Here is a 16,987-nt window from a genome sequence, read left to right on the forward strand (position 1 = left end):
CCTTACACAATAATTCCTGAATTTTTTGAGAATATTAAATCGATTAGAAGTGTGTGTTTTCGCTCGGGCGGTAAAACTTGAATCACCCTGTATACTCGTAGGATGAGTTGAATTCATGCATAGGGAAAGTTCCGGTCATAGACCCCATTTGTTTGTGTGATAGTCAAAAATATGAGTTTTTTTGTTTTGTGTATATTTCTCTTAAACGAGAAAAGGGAGATACATTTTTTTTTTGCTCAGAAGAAGCGCATTGAAAAGAGCAATCCAGCGGTGTAGAATTCATTCTCATATTATGTTTAATAAGGGAGCTATGGGCGTTTAAATAGAAGGTAAAGGTTCAATTTTTTTTTTTTTTGATCGACACTGTCAGAATTTGAGAATTTTCTCCTGTGTGAACGGATTTTGATAAATGTCACAACTTATCAAAACGGAACGTCAAGCTAGTTTTAAAGATTTTAAGCGATTTGGAGCGTTTAAGGACGTCGTTTCACTCGCGTTCTAAAATGGCTCACTAGTGCCAAAAAAGGCCCAATTTACACACGAACTCATTAAATAAACTACTATTTTCCACAGTCATCGCATTATTGATGATTGATAAATTTACCAGAAAACAGAAAAAATGTATACGTGGAACACGACATGTCTCTTTCTTCTTATGGTAAAAGCACAACTTTGTAATATGCTATCCAATAAGAAAAAACATAGGCCCATTAATTATTTAAGTAAATTAAGTAACAGGAAATTAAACAATTTATGTGTCGGTTTTAGAGCTGAGGCAGAGCACTTAACAACCATTTCCTCGTGAGCGAGGCATGAAAACACGTGTCAATCAATGCCTGTTTTGACAATTTGTCACTTGTTTGTTTTTCTTTTTTCTTCCATTAGTAAACTTTCCACTGTTATCGCATAACAAACATAATTAGTGCAGCAACTTCGAGGTTTCGAAATCAGTACACACAAATATTATTAATTCATAGATGAATCAAATCCTTACGAACAACAGCACTTGATCACTTGTAGCGTGACTTGAAACCAAGACGATGAACCTCCCAAACTTGAGGAAAGAGAAGAGAAGAATCACTGGAGTAGAATCACTCGAGATTATTTTGAATTTTGGGAAAATTCTAGCACTCACGCCGACTTGCAATGTAGAGGTGACTCTCTTTCGGAAGATTTATTCCACAGTGGTCCTGGCTGTGATAACAGTTGGGGTGATAATCTCGACCATCAACAAACGTCTGTACAGAAATTTCATTAGTATAAAGATCGCAGAACACTTTCTCTTGGATGGCAGTTTGTTGATTTTTAACTACTGCAGCGTCACAGCTGTGACGTTCTGGAAGAGAAGGCAGTGGAAGGAGCTAGTAGAGAATTTGAAAGTAATAGCAGAAGCAGAAATCTGGTCCAGTGTTGTGGTTTTTATCGGTTTGCAATTTTTTGGTGTGCTGACATTAACTTTTGCTTTGTACACAAAAATCGACATGTACGGATTCGAGTACATGACGAGATACAACGTTGACTATCTTCAAGACTACATGCTCTACTCGTACAACACCATCTTGTACGTCATTGCTAGAATGATTTTCATCAAATACAAACTGATCCACAAGTTTTTGCGGCAAGTCTTATACAGGAAAGACGACTGCGAGATGAATTATGATCTCAAATTGAAGCAAATTGAGACTCACTTGTACCTCTTAAAAGACACTGTAGACATTTTTAACGATATTTTCGGCTGGCCGATTTTCTTTATTATCGTCTACACCACCCTCCACATCCTCAATCACTTTGACAATATTTTTGCAGCATCATTATTGCCTGATTCTGAACCAAATCCCACAGTGAAGATAGTGATTGATGCCAGCATCTTGTTGTTGACATTTGTAAGTAACAAAAAAAATCCGGTTTCATAAATTTGATTTATCTAAAGGTAGGAACCACCACTATGATTGTCACTTGTGATTCCATTGTCATGGAGGCAGAAAGCATATTGTCTATGTTTCTTAAACTACAGAGATACTCGGATGGTGATCTAAGAAGGAAGCAAAAATTCTATCTTGGTAGTCGTGTGGTTTTGGAAAATTTTCCAAAGTTTTCAGCTGCAAGATTTTTCAATATCAGTCGTACCACTATACTCAGTATCTTAGGCAGCGTCACTAATTATTTTATAATCATGATACAGTTCTATCGTACTTAGGAACAACAAAATACTATCAAATCTTCTCTTTTAATGTCATGTAGAAGTTTAATATGTATGAGCAGTACTTCTTCAGTAAATAAATTGCGAAGAAACAATAATAATCAATAATATTTATTTGTTATTTTCTTTTAATAGATCTTAAATCTTACACTCTTGGAAAGTTTCATAGAGTGGTATAGACTGCAGAAAGCTACATATATCGGTGGTCGATTGAGCCAGATGAAATTTGTACATGGTCTCGGTCCCACAGACCCAACCCATGTGAGGCAGGAGCCAAATACCAGAAGTATTACCTTTGTATATAATTTGGATGACATTTGTCTGAATTCATTAAAATATGCTGGTGAATGACAAAAGCGAAAGGAATGCGCTAAAGGCTTCATAGTGTGACCAGATGGGTGTAATCGTGAGGAATCGTAGCGTAAGTGATTTCAATGCTGGGTCAGAACATTTAAAAAAAAAATCGATAGAAGGCTAGTGGTTTTTTCGAAAAAAGTTTTTGTCGAGGATCCGAACGAAATTGCGGTGAGTTATTGTACAGGGTGATTCAAGTTACATTCCCTTTATATAAGGCTTCAAACGTGTGCAATCAATTTTCCCGTATCACTTCAATCAGAGCCATAAAATTTAAAAAATTGATTTTGACCAAAATTTCAAAAAAATTCCGTGCACGCTCATAATTCACAATTAATTCAAAGAACATATTTATGAAATTCCCATCAAAAGAAAATGATTCGCTTTTGAATTATTCCAATTTTAATATTAACACCGAAAAATGATCAAGATTTACAACTGCAGTGTCCTAAATAAATACCTCATTGTTGGGAAACATCTGTTGAGAACTATTCCAGTAATTCTTTAGTCCCTTTAAAGATACCATAAATAACCCATGTCAACCTCTATTGTGGAAGTGACCCCTCAATTTAATAATAAATCATAGCTAAATTTTGCACTTTAATATCGAATTCCATTTATTTCAAAAACCGGTGATGCTTTTACAGTGAATTTTTTAATCTAGCGGTTATTGAATTTTTACAGAATATTCTACAGCCTTACACAATAATTCCTGAATTTTTTGAGAATATTAAATTGATTAGAAGTGTGTGTTTTCCCTCGGGCGGTAAAACTTGAATCACCCTGTATACTCGTAGGATGAGTTGAATTCATGCATAGGGAAAGTTCCGGTCATAGACTCCATTTGTTTGCGTGATAGTCAAAAATATGAGTTTTTTTGTTTTGTGTGTATTTCTCTTAAACAAGAAAAGGGAGGTACCTTTTTTTTGCTCAAAAGAAGCGCATTGAAAAGAGGAATCCAGCGGTGCAGAATTCATTCTCATATTATGTTTAATAAGGGAGCTATGGGCGTTTAAATGGAAGGTAGGGTTCATGTTTTTTTTTTGTTCGACACTGTCAGAATTTGAGAATTTTCTCCTGTGTGAACGGATTTTGATAAATGTCACAACTTATCAAAACGGAACGTCAAGCTAATTTTAAAGATTTTAAGCGATTTGGAGCGTTTAAGGACGTCGTTTCACTCGCGTTCTAAAATGGCTCACTAGTGCCAAAAAAAAACCCAATTTACACACGAACTCATTAAATAAACTACTATTTTCCACAGTCATCGCATTATTGATGATTGATAAATTTACCAGAAAACAGAAAAAATGTATACGTTGAACACGACATGTCTCTTTCTTCTTATGGTGAAAGCACAACTTTGTAACATTCTATCCAATAAGAAAAAACATTAGCTCATTAATTATTTAACTAAATTAAGTAACAGGAAATTAAACAATTTATGTGTCGGTTTTATAGCTGAGGCAGAGCACTTAACAACCATTTCCTCGTGAGCGAGGCATGAAAACACGTGTCAATCAATGCCTGTTTTGACAATTTGTCACTTGTTTGTTTTTCTTCTATCTTCCATTAGTAAACTTTCCACTGTTATCGCATAACAAACATAATTAGTGCCGCAAGTTCGAGGTTTCGAAATCAATACACACAAATATTATTAATTCATAGATGAATCAAATCCTTACGAACAACACCACTTGATCACTTGTAACGTGACTTGAAACCAAAACGATGAACCTCCCAAACTTCAGAAAAGAGAAGAGAAGAATCACTGGAGTAGAATCACTCGAGATGATTTTGAATTTTGGGAAAATTCTAGCACTCACGCCGACATGCAATGTAGAGGTGACTCTCTTTCGGAAGATTTATTCCACAGTGGTCCTGGCTGTGATAACAGTTGGGGTGATAATCTCGACCATCAACAAACGTCTGTACAGAAATTTCATTAGTATTAAGATCGCAGAACACTTTCTCTTGGATGGCAGTTTGTTGATTTTTAACTACTGCAGCGTCACAGCTGTGACGTTCTGGAAGAGAAGGCAGTGGAAGGAGCTAGTAGAAAATTTGAAAGTGATAGCAGAAGCAGAAATCTGGTCCAGTGTTGTGGTTTTTATCGGTTTGCAATTTTTTGGTGTGCTGATATTAACTTTTGCTTTGTACACAAAAATCGACATGTACGGATTCGAGTACATGACGAGATACAACGTTGACTATCTTCAAGACTACATGCTCTACTCGTACAACACCATCTTGTACGTCATTGCTAGAATGATTTTCATCAAATACAAACTGATCCACAAGTTTTTGCGACAAGTCTTATACAGGAAAGACGACTGCGAGATGAATTATGATCTCAAATTGAAGCAAATTGAGACACACTTGCACCTCTTAAAAGACACTGTAGACATTTTTAACGATATTTTCGGCTGGCCGATTTTCTTTATTATTGTCTACACCACCCTCCACATCCTCAATCACTTTGACAATATTTTTGCAGCATCATTATTGCCTGATTCTGAACCAAATCCCACAGTGAAAATAGTGATTGACGCCAACATCTTGTTGTTGACATTTGTAAGTAACAAAAAAAATCCGGTTTCATAAATTTGATTTATCTAAAGGTAGGAACCACCACTATGATTGTTACTTGTGATTCCATTGTAATGGAGGCAGAAAGCATATTGTGTATGTCTTTTAAACTACAGAGGTGCTTGGATGGTGGACTAGGAAGAAAACAAAAATTTTATCTTGGTAGTCGTGTGGTTTTGGAAAATTTTCCAAAGTTTTCAGCTGCAAGATTTTTCAACATCAGTCGCACCACTATACTCAGTATTTTAGGCAGCGTCACTACCTATTTTATAATCATGATACAGTTTCACAGTACTTAGGACCAAGAAAATACTGTCATTTTTTTTTTAATATCATAGAGATGTTTAACATATTATATGAGTAGTACTTCTTCAGTACATAAATCACGAAGAGAAAATAATCAATTATATAATTAGAAAAATTAGGTATTCAATTCTTATACTTTTGGAGAGCTTCATCAAGTGGTATAGACTGCAGAAATCTGCATATATCGATGGTCGATTGAGTCAGATGAAATATACAGGGTGTCTAAAAATGCCGCAGTAAAACTATAGTACAGCGTTCAGAGGCATTTGGTAAGAGAGAAAAATATTTAAAAAGGTTTCTTTTATGGTTAATTTGGAAACTGCGTGTACTTACCAGTATCTATCTTTAAGAAATAGAAATATTTAGTTTCATGGGTTTTTGCATAATTTTCGATAATTAAAAGAGGTAAATCGCATTTAATATTAAAGACCACAGCGATTGCGTTAAAAATTATTAATCAACCTTCTATTCTGCATATTTGGGATGTTATTTAGCCATACTTAATCGTTTAAAGATTTTACACAAAACTCCCATTGTGCAGAAAAATGAAGACCAAGAATTTTTTAAATATTTTTCCCGCATCTACCAAATGCTTCTGAACACCGTACAATAATTTTAGTGCGGCATTTTTTTAACACCCTGTATATAATAATACGTACAGTATTAATTTTTGAAAAAAATGCAAAACACGCCAGTTTTTAGAGTAAATTCTTGCTTTAAAGTATTGTTTAATTTATTTATTAGTTATTATTAAAATCAAGTTTATTTCGTTCTTTATTTTTTTTTTTTATATAATCCCTACTTGAACTAGATTTTTTTAATCCAGAAAAATAAGCTCTATCAAATAATCTAATCAAGAGTGCTACCTCATCTTTTGTTTTATCGAAAAGTTTGTCAGAGCTTGACTCGTATGGATATGTATACTTGCTACGCACAGTCGTTTTATTGGTTGCCTACCTCTCGAAATATGTAATAGCCATTAATTAATTAATTATTAATAATTGAACCTTTATTTTCAATGGTACAATCCATTTTACCAGGTCTAAAATTTATGAAGTATGATTTTTTACAAAGTGGCGTTTGAGACCACAACTTGTCTACGCACTACGCCCATGCATTGAACGCTTATTTCCATAGAATTCCGCTACGACATGATCGATAATTTGCAAAGCTTGCTCAGATTTGCTTTCTTTTTGATGAGATTGTACTTATGACACGTTGAATGCAAAACGGTGCATGATTCTTCTTGTCATATTAGTTGAGAATACTTGAAATAGATAATAATTTGCCAAAATCGTTCAGGCCCAATTTGTAATATCTGGTTCACAGATCGAAGTAGATCGAATCTAAAAATTGTATTTTATAGATTTTGTTACGACGAATTGAATACAGAAGACTGTAATTCTATCTCTAGCATTACTTACAAGCATAGTAAAAAATATGTTTAAAAAATGGTGAAGGTGCCGGGATTCTTTTTACTATAAATAATAATATTCTGAAATAAGTTTGGAAAATTAATCGGTAATTTGTTATGATGAGAAGAGGTCAAAAACCAAAAAAATCCTTATAAAAGTGATTTATATTTTATCTACAGGGTTATTCACGCAAGATGACGAGCCTGACCAGGTAAAAATACAATCCAAAATACACTTGACAAAGCATACCAAGTAGGTATTCTATTAATTCGAAAGGCATATCTGTCATTGCATTTTTTGTTCATATTTAGGATTTGAAAAGGTTTACGTACGATGACAGAATCGATATGATCCTACTTACCCATTACTTTTGTGATTTTAATTCCATATTATTGTTATTAAATCATATTTTGCTGAGAGAGGTATTTTTCTGTCAGAACTTGACATTCATTCGGGTGACGTTAAAAGCTGTCCATGTTTTATGCGCATTGTGATAATGACGGATAATGTAATAGGGATTGAGATTGCTTTGTGAATTGTCCTTTGGGTTGCATTTCTACCTGGTCAGGCTCGTCATCTTACGTGAATAACCCTGTATAATACGTTAAATTTAAAAGCTCTGATTTGTATACAGGGCAAGTCACATAAGGTTTATTTCTGAATTTATTTTGTAGGCAACCAAGAATACTAATTACGCTGACCACTTGATACCATTTATAATGTAATTTTATTTAGTAATCCACGTAGGTATGTAATTTGGCTAAAAATGTCTAAATGACAGTTGATGAATTTAATTTTTTATTTCATTAATCAGAACAGGAAAACGTCATTGTGACATTTTTAGCCAAATTACATACTTACGTTGATTACTAAATTAAATCAGATTATAAATGGTATCAAGTAGTCCGCGTCATTAGTATTTTTGGTTGCGTACAAAATAAATTCAGAAATAAGCCTTATGTGACTTGCCCTGTATTTATTTGTGGTGATGGGACACAAGGAATGTATAAATTTTATGAATCATTTTCCTGCAGGAGACGAGCATTCTGTCGCAGCTTGTAATGATTAATAAATAAATAAATTATTACATAGAGCAATGACAAGTAATTACGAGTACATATGACAAAACAAATGTATGTCCCTATTTATAGTTATAAATTTTACATTGCCATCGATTTAGATATTACATTTACCATCTTCTATTAGAATAGTAAAGATAGTTAAGATGGGGCACAAGAGCGGAACTGTATTAAGATAACGAAGAAGGTGGTCACAGTTCCCAACATATTGAGAATGGTGGATCTATCAATATTGAAAAACCGCGCAGCGGAGAATTTGGGAAAGTTTTGCAAAATCATTTTTGTAAAATGTTTCAAATGTTCTTTATCCTTCGGTGACAAACTCTTCGTGTTCCTTCTCAACGTGTATGACGTCGCCAACATCTCTTCAGCTTCTTTTAGGATCAGGTCGCAGATGGCAATCACCGTAGCAGTACCAAGCTGCAAGAACTACCTTCAGGAATAGATCTACTCGTCGTAAAACGGTACTTACAAAAACTAGCAGAACGGAGACAACATCTGCCAAGATCCTCTTCCCGGTGATTTCTTTAATCTGCACTGTGGTCTCAAAGATGTAGTCGAAGTTGTTGAGGATGAATATAGTTGTGTAGGAGATGATGATAGCAATGGGCCAACCGAAGATGTTGTTGAAGAGGTTAACAAGATCCTTGAGGAAAAACAAATTGTTTTCGATCTTATTCAAGACGATTGGAATTTTGTGCGAGGAAATCCTTCCAGAGCCGAAATGTTCTTCAAGAGTTGCATTGAGGTGTTGGTACTGTATCAGGATCAAACTCAGTATCAAGCTCAGAAATACGTTGTAAGAGTTGATCAAGTAAAACTCGAGGTAATGCACATTGAACTGTTTCGCATAAATCGTAAAACCAAAGACGTGGCACCAGAAGCAAAATTCTCCAATTACAATCACCAAATCTGTTCCAAGTTTGGCAATTGAGATTCTCACGTTTCGCACGATTTGATCAGAATTTTTACTCATCGAGACCATCAAATTGAGATTGTTCATCAACTTGTGCCACTTCTCACTCTTCCACAGGACCGCATTCAACGGAGCGTAACAGCTGAAGACTAATAATAGCAAGTCAGTAATGAAAGTTACTGTTACCTTTACGTAGAATTCAGAAGAGTAATATTCCCTGTTGCTAATTGAAAGGGTCGATATGACCACCGTCAAAGTGACTAAAATGAAGATGTAGACTTTTTGGAAAAGTGACACTTTGGCATTGTACGATGGGGTGATTGTGAGGAATTTTCCAATCGTGAAGAGCACCGTTAACGACTTGGCGGCCATGATCAATAGGAATTTGTGTTACAAAATTACTTTCCATTGATTAATTTTAATTGATATGTTGGTTAAGCTTTCTGCTGAATTGTGTTATTGGATTATACTCATTACGATAAAAGTACAATAAACATGCTGGTTTAGTTTGTGTTGAAAAAAAATTCAAGACAGGTCCAAAATACAGAGAGTAGAAACAAATACAACACAATATTTGTTAAGGGAAAATTATTTTGAGCAATCTTGGAACTGTACCATGATGATGAAAAACGTGATCACGGTGCCCAAGATGCTGAGAATTGTTGATCTGTCTATATCGAAAAATCGTGCTGCGGAAAATTTCGGAAAATTTTGCACTATTGCATTGCTAAATCGTTTCAGTTCTTTCCTGTCGTTTGCTGACACATGTTCAGTTTTTCTTTTCAACTTGTAAGATTTCAACAACATCTCTTCGGCTTCCTTGAGGACCAGGTCGCAAGAGACAATCACTGTGACGGTATAATACTGTAAAGAAAATATCAAACTGAGAATTTCCATCATCTGTACTTACAAAAGTCAACAATACTGAAACAGCATCCGCTATTATCCTTTGCAAGACTACTTCATCAGGAAACAGTAAAATTATAAACATAAAATGAAATTTGTTCAGAATGTGAAGAATGGTAAACGAGATGGATAAGACAAGAGGCCACCCGAAGGCACTGTTGACGATTTCGATTGTATCTTTCAGAAAGCACAAACTTTGTTCAATGTCTTTTAACGAATGTACCAGCTTTTGTGTGAAAACCACTTTAGAGCCCATTTGTTCGTCTAGTTGGTGATTGAGATATTGATACTGTGTGAGCAAGACGTTCAGAATTAAGCTCAAAAATGTGTTGAAAGAATACACCAACAAAAGCTCGATGTACAGAATGCCGTATCTTTGTGAGTAGTAAAAGGGACCAAAATGATTGGCCCAGAAAGAATAGATCAGAATTAAAATCACTAAATTTGTGGCCATTTTTGCAAAACAAATTTTTACATGTCGGAGGATTTTCTTTGTATTTTTGTTGGTGAACAATATACTTCTGAGATTTTGCATCAAATTTTCCCATTGTTGTTCCTTCCACAGAGCAATACTCAAAGGAGTGTAACTGCAGAAGATTGATAAAATGAAATCCAGAATTAGATTTACAGTGACTTTGTCGTATGTATAGCCTTGGTAGCCTCTTTTCGTAATAATCGACATTGCCACAAGAGTTGTTATAGTAGTGACAAGTACGGAAGTGTAGATTTTTTGAGAAAGAGATATTCTGGAATCGTAAGGTGGCGTAATTGTGAGACATTTTCCTATCGTAAAAACCGCTCGGAACCATCTAGTAGCCATGATTGATGAATATGAGTAAGAATATGGATTGAGTGAAATTTTCCACTCACTAACTGTATTAGAATTTGTTAGTTGTCGTTCTAATTATATTACATTAATGTAATGGCAAGTGCACAATTAAATATATTCTGAAGACAACATTAGTAAACAAATAGGTATTAGATTCTGGATCGCAATAAAAAAAATGTATTAAAATTTTATCGACAAAACAGGTGATTCTTTCGTGCTATGCCTCTGATTTGATTGCTCGAAAATTATTGATCTCCAAAAGTTAAAACATTTAACTTCTGAGACGTTTACAACACAATTATTTTTAATTTAAAACATTAACACCCATAAAAGGCTGGCATTGCCATATGGCAACGCTATAAGGAGCCTAACATTAAAATTTTTGTAACTCTTTGTTTTGAACTAATGATTATAATCGGCACCAGAATCGCTATGTCACAATTCATAGTTGACAGAAAAGCCGTTGGTAGGGTGTTACGAAATATTGTAGTGTATTTATGAAATATTCTGTAAAGGTGTGTCTTCGGTTTGTGAATCAGGATGGGCATGAAGTAGGTATGTGTAAGTGCAGTAACTCTTTCATTATTTCTTTCTCGAGTTTCATATTCTGGCTTTGTATTCTTGAATAATGTGTTTTCAAGCTGTGCTTCATTTCCTTTCTTTGAACTCAAGTCGTTTTGCTGTATACATTATAAAACTCTTGCGTTGCCATGTGGCAACCCTATAGTCTATTTTTTCCTGGTAGGCGCGTGCGTGCGCATTTACAAAATCCTGCAACGAAATGCGACTTTCCTATTGGTTACTTTATTTTTCTACTTACACTAGAGAAATGTGCAATATTACAGTGTTCTGTACTGTCAATCAGGTCCAAGCTGCCATTTTTGTTTCATCGTGTCTTAGTTTTCCTTTCATGTTTTGTATGTATTTTGTGTTGTGTCCGTTTATTTATTAAAAAAACAGTTCTTAGTTCTTAGAGGTTAAGAAGTTTTTATATGTCAACAAGATGTCTTAATTTCGATCACCAAACGGCGTAAGTTGGATTTATGCTAACATCAAGTAACAGTTTTTTATTAATGCATATTTATAGCAAATTTCTCACAAGCCGAGAAAGAAATGATCGTTAAAGTATTTCGTGGGATCTCCAAGGATTTTGCCGAGTTAACCAAGACGGCTCAAATGGAAAAAACTGCAGATTATACTGGTATTGATTTCTGAGTTTTTTTTTTGTTGTATCACAGCTTAATTACTTTGTGTTGAAGGTTGTGGATTTAGAACCATTCAATGATACTTGGCGGAAGAAAAGAAGTGTGGACAATTACAGGTACCGAAGAAACCTGATAGGAAATGGATGAACATCAAAAATATCTCATTCGAAAAACAGTGCACTCATTTTTCTCTGCAAACAGAATTCCTACAATTGATGCTGTGTACAGGGAAGTGCAAAACAATGAAGAAATTCCAAACATCAGTCGTTCTAAGCTTTATAATGTTTTACATGAATTAAAATTCAAGTAAGTACATACATTGTTTTCAATTAACTGTAAACATTGAAATCTATGTTTATTTCAAATAGCACAAATAACGAAACAGAAAAAGGCTGTTAATAGAAAGAGAAGACATATCTTGGCGAAGAAGATATTTACGGGAAATAAAAAAAATACGCCAAGAAGGGAGACCTTTTCTCTTGCAAGATACATGGTTATTAGAAATGATTGTAGTCGAAGCAGGCCTTGTCCATGTTATGAAATTTTTGCCGCTTTCATGTGAACTGACAATTATTGTCGATGTCACTGTAATTTTTTTTAGGTGAAAAGTGCGGTGTTGATTATTTTATTTATTTTTTTTAATTAAGGATTGAATCCAAAAGTATCGAGTTGTTTTGTACCCAATTTAACTCCTGTGTGTATAAAATAAAAAATGTTGTACATAATATTTGTTATCAATTTTTCCACGAGTTGATTCATAAACTTTTTTGTTTACATTTTACAAATTATACAAAAATTAAATCATAAACATGAGTTTTAATCTGCAACCACAAATACTGATCCCCTAGATAATATGCAACCAAAAATACTAACAATTCCTGCATCCTGCTAAAAATCTTAGCTATGTGATTCTACCTTTCGGAGATGCGCACGCACGCGCCTACCAGGAAAAAATAGACTTTAGTCAGTTGCACTACCTACTTTTCTAAATTCAACTGATCTCCACAGCGCCAGCGGTGGTTTAACCCTTGAAGGTGCTCTACAAATGGCATATTCGGACGATTTAGATGTTTCTGAACATTTACTTTGAAACTCCGGGAACGTTTCAGTTCACTGACGAAGATTCACGGAGGAAGATTATGGGGGCTTGGCTAATAATAATTTTCAGCAAATCTGTTGCGAGCTTCTGCCGAACTAAAAATTACCGAAGAAGAACCACAACATAGCGATCAGACTTTAGAAGAAAACAATTAATTTCTGTTCATTTTTGAAAATTGAGCGGATTAATGGTAGCGGTATCTTGTCTTAATAATGAACTTTACTTGTGATACGCTAAACATTTTGTTGGAGGTTCCAGAAAGCTTAAAATTTTCTTGTTATTTTACACACTCCGTGCGGTAAAATGACAGATATTTTGATTAGTGTGTAAAAATCGAGATACCCTATCTGTTCAAAATGTGTAAACATGTCATTTATAGTTGAGGAGGCCAAAAATAATTAAACAATATCTCTGTGGTCATTTAATCTGGATCAAATTTTAAAACTGTATTTTATAAAAACACGTGTAGTAAATCGAATGCAATAAACTGGCAGGTCCTATGTCTATTGTTAGTTGAATAAATTGCAATGATATAGTTTATAAAAATTGTGAAAGAGAATCAGCTGGCATTCAGTCGAGGCTTGTAATGACTTAATAACAAACCAATAAATCAATACATGAATCTATGACAAATGAGTATGACTTTTTTAAATTTACATATTAAAATTTAGATCGTTTAATAGACTAAAATTGGTTGTTAAGATAGGGTACAAGAGCGGAACTGTATCAAGATAATGAAGAAGGTGGTCACAGTCCCCAGCATATTGAGAATAGTGGATCTATCTATATTGAAAAACCGTGCAGCGGAGAATTTGGGAAAATTTTGCAAAATCATTTTGGTAAAGTGTTTCAAATGTTCTTTATCCTTCGGTGACAAACTCTTCGCGTTCCTTCTCAAAGTGTAAGACATCGCCAAGATGTCCTCAGCTTCTTTTAGGATCAGGTCGCAGATGGCAATCACCGTAGCAGTACCAAGCTGCAAGAACTGCCTTCACGAATAGATCTACTCGTAGTAAACGGTACTTACAAAAACCAGTAGAACGGAGACAACATCTGCCAAGATTCTCTTGTCGCTGATTTCTTCAACATCCACCGTGGTCTTAAAAATGTAGTCGAAGTTGTTGAGGATGAATATAGTTGTGTAGGAGATGATGATAGCAATGGGCCAGCCGAAGATGTTGTTGAAGAGGTTGACAAGATCTTTGAGGAAAAACAAATTGTTTTCGATCTTATTCAAGACAATTGGAATTTTGTGCGAGGAAATCCTTCCAGAGCCGAAGTGTTCTTCAAGAGCTGCATTGAGGTGTTGGTACTGTATCAGGATCAAACTCAGTATCAAGCTCAGAAATACGTTGTAAGAGTTGATCAAGTAAAACTCGAGGTAATACACATTGAACTGTTTCGCATAAATCGTGAAACCAAAGACGTGGCACCAGAAGCAAAATTCTCCAATTACAATCACCAAATCTGTTCCAAGTTTGGCAATTGAGATTCTCACGTTTCGCACGATTTGATCAGAATTTTTACTCATCGAGACCATCAAATTGAGATTGTTCATCAACTTGTGCCACTTCTCTCTCTTCCACAGGACCACATTCAACGGAGCGTAACAGCTGAAGGTTAATAATAGCAGGTCAGTAATGAAAATTACTGTTATCTTTGCGTAGGGATCAGAAGAGTGATATTTCCTGTTGCTAATTGAAAGGGTCGATATGACCACCGTCAAAGTGACTAAAATGACGATGTAGACTTTTTGGAAAAGTGACACTTTGGGATTGTACGATGGGGTGATTGTGAGGAATTTTCCGATGGTGAAGAGCACCGTTAACGACTTGGCGGCCATGATCAATAGGAATTTGTGTTAAAAAATTACCTTCCATTGATTAATTTTAATTGATATTATGTCGCTTTCTGCTGAATTGTGTTATTGGGTTATACTCATTACGATAAAAGTACAATAAACATACTGGTTCAAGTTGTAGAAACAAATACAACACAATATTTGTTAAGGGAAAATTATTTTGAGCAATCTTGGAACTGTACCATGATGATGAAAAACGTGATCACGGTGCCCAAAATACTGAGAATTGTTGATCTGTCTATATCGAAAAATCGTGCTGCGGAAAATTTCGGAAAATTTTGCACTATTGCATTGCTAAATCGTTTCAGTTCTTTTCTATTGTTTGCTGACAAATGTTCAGTTTTTCTTCTCAACTTGTAAGATTTCAACAACATCTCTTCGGCTTCTTTGAGGACTAGGTCGCAAGAGATAATCACTGTGACGGTATAATACTGTAAAGAAAATATCAAACTGAGAATTTCCATCATCTGTACTTACAAAAGTCAACAATACTGAAACAGCATCCGCTATTATCCTTTGCAAGACTACTTCATCAGGAAACAGTAAAATTATAAACATAAAATGAAATTTGTTCAGAATGTGAAGAATGGTAAACGAGATGGATAGGACAAGAGGCCACCCGAAGGCACTGTTGACGATTTCGATTGTATCTTTCAGAAAGCACAAACTTTGTTCAATGTTTTTTAACGAATGTACCAGCTTTTGTGTGAAAACCACTTTAGAGCCCATTTGTTCGTCTAGTTGGTGATTGAGATATTGATACTGTGTGAGCAAGACGTTCAGTATTAAGCTCAAAAATGTGTTGAAAGAATACACCAACAAAAGCTCGATGTACAGAATGCCGTATCTTTGTGAGTAGTAAAAGGGACCAAAATGATTGGCCCAGAAAGAATAGATCAGAATTAAAATCACTAAATTTGTGGCCATTTTTGCAAAACAAATTTTTACATGTCGGAGGATTTTCTTTGTATTTTTGTTGGTGAACAATATACTTCTGAGATTTTGCATCAAATTTTCCCATTGTTGTTCCTTCCACAGAGCAATACTCAAAGGAGTGTAACTGCAGAAGGTTGATAAAATGAAATCCAGAATTAGATTTACAGTGACTTTGTCGTATGTATAGCCTTGGTAGCTTCTTTTCGTAATAATCGACATTGCCACAAGAGTTGTTATAGTAGTGACAAGTACGGAAGTGTAGATTTTTTGAGAAAGAGATATTCTGGAATCGTAAGGTGGCGTAATTGTGAGACATTTTCCTATCGTAAAAACCGCCCTGAACCATCTAGTAGCCATGATTAATGAATATGACTAAGAATATGGATTGAGTGAAATTTTCCACTCACTGAATATATTAGAATTTATTGGTTGTCGTTCTAATTTTATTACATTAATGTAATTCATTATGGCAAGTGCACAATTAAATAGATTCTGAATATAACATTAGTAAACAAATAGGTATTAGATTCTGGATCGCAATAAAAAAAAATTATTCAAATTTTATCGACAAAACAGGTGATTCTTTCGTGCTATGCCTCTGATTTGATTGCTCGAAAATTATTGCTTCGAAAAATTAAAACATTTAACTTCTGAGACGTTTGCAACACAATTATTTTTAATTGCACCGATTTAGTCGTCATGATTGATGGAAAATATGTAGGAAAACTTTTCTTTTTTGCTTTCTGCTTTCAAACTGAACCATGATAAATAAAAATATGGCTACTTGCGCCAAAATACTGAGAGCAGTAGATCTCTGTGATCTATAATTGGGCTATAGCTACTTACATTTTATTTTATTACAATCGCGGACAATATTCACCCCGAATTAAAAATTTAGATTTGTCTTAACGACGTCAAATTGTTTTCTGCTCAATTCCATTTATTTTCATTTAAAATACAAATGTTTCGTGAATATCAAAATGTCCACAAATGTCGTTCTCATTAAATTTTTCAAAGAATTTTAAGTCTGCTACAAATCCCTGATTGTTGTTCTTTCAAAGCCATGTGGCATTTGTTAAGTTATCACTTATCAGGGTTGACTAGGTGCCCACCGGATGCTGGGTTCTAGTCGCCCAGCAAAGTAGTGCATTGACACACGAAATACATTAAATAACTTAATTGTTGTTTAAAGCAGGCGAAAATAGTAACAGAACTCGTAACAGAACGATTAATAAATTAATAAATTTCTACATTTAAAATAGAAAGTTTCATTCAGTATTCTAAATTCATAT

The 16,987-nt window shown here is 34.6% G+C and overlaps 2 protein-coding genes and 1 long non-coding RNA gene across 3 annotated transcripts; 1 reads left to right on the forward strand and 2 right to left on the reverse strand.

The window, feature by feature from the left end:
• Positions 1 to 6,772: 6,772 nt before the first annotated feature.
• On the reverse strand, positions 6,773 to 9,231 carry LOC138129485 (uncharacterized). Its single transcript, XM_069045779.1, has 3 exons — positions 8,416 to 9,231; positions 8,267 to 8,363; positions 6,773 to 6,795 (listed from the first exon to the last, which is right to left on the reverse strand). Exons 1-3 carry the CDS (start codon positions 9,229 to 9,231, stop codon positions 6,773 to 6,775), a joined length of 936 nt encoding a protein of 311 aa, XP_068901880.1.
• A 2,070-nt stretch (positions 9,232 to 11,301) lies between these two features.
• LOC138127612 (uncharacterized) lies at positions 11,302 to 12,306 on the forward strand. The gene is made up of 4 exons (XR_011158282.1): positions 11,302 to 11,624; positions 11,682 to 11,795; positions 11,854 to 12,105; positions 12,168 to 12,306. It is a non-coding gene; the product is annotated as an uncharacterized lncRNA (long non-coding RNA).
• LOC138127568 (gustatory receptor 68a-like) lies at positions 11,473 to 16,775 on the reverse strand. The gene is made up of 2 exons (XM_069043627.1): positions 13,926 to 16,775; positions 11,473 to 13,874 (listed from the first exon to the last, which is right to left on the reverse strand). Exons 1-2 carry the CDS (start codon positions 14,739 to 14,741, stop codon positions 13,596 to 13,598), a joined length of 1,095 nt encoding a protein of 364 aa, XP_068899728.1. The 5' UTR covers positions 14,742 to 16,775; the 3' UTR covers positions 11,473 to 13,595.
• Between the last annotated feature and the right edge of the window lie 212 nt (positions 16,776 to 16,987).

This window comes from Tenebrio molitor, chromosome 4, assembly GCF_963966145.1.
Source record: "Tenebrio molitor chromosome 4, icTenMoli1.1, whole genome shotgun sequence".
Taxonomy (NCBI): Eukaryota; Metazoa; Arthropoda; class Insecta; order Coleoptera; family Tenebrionidae; genus Tenebrio; species Tenebrio molitor.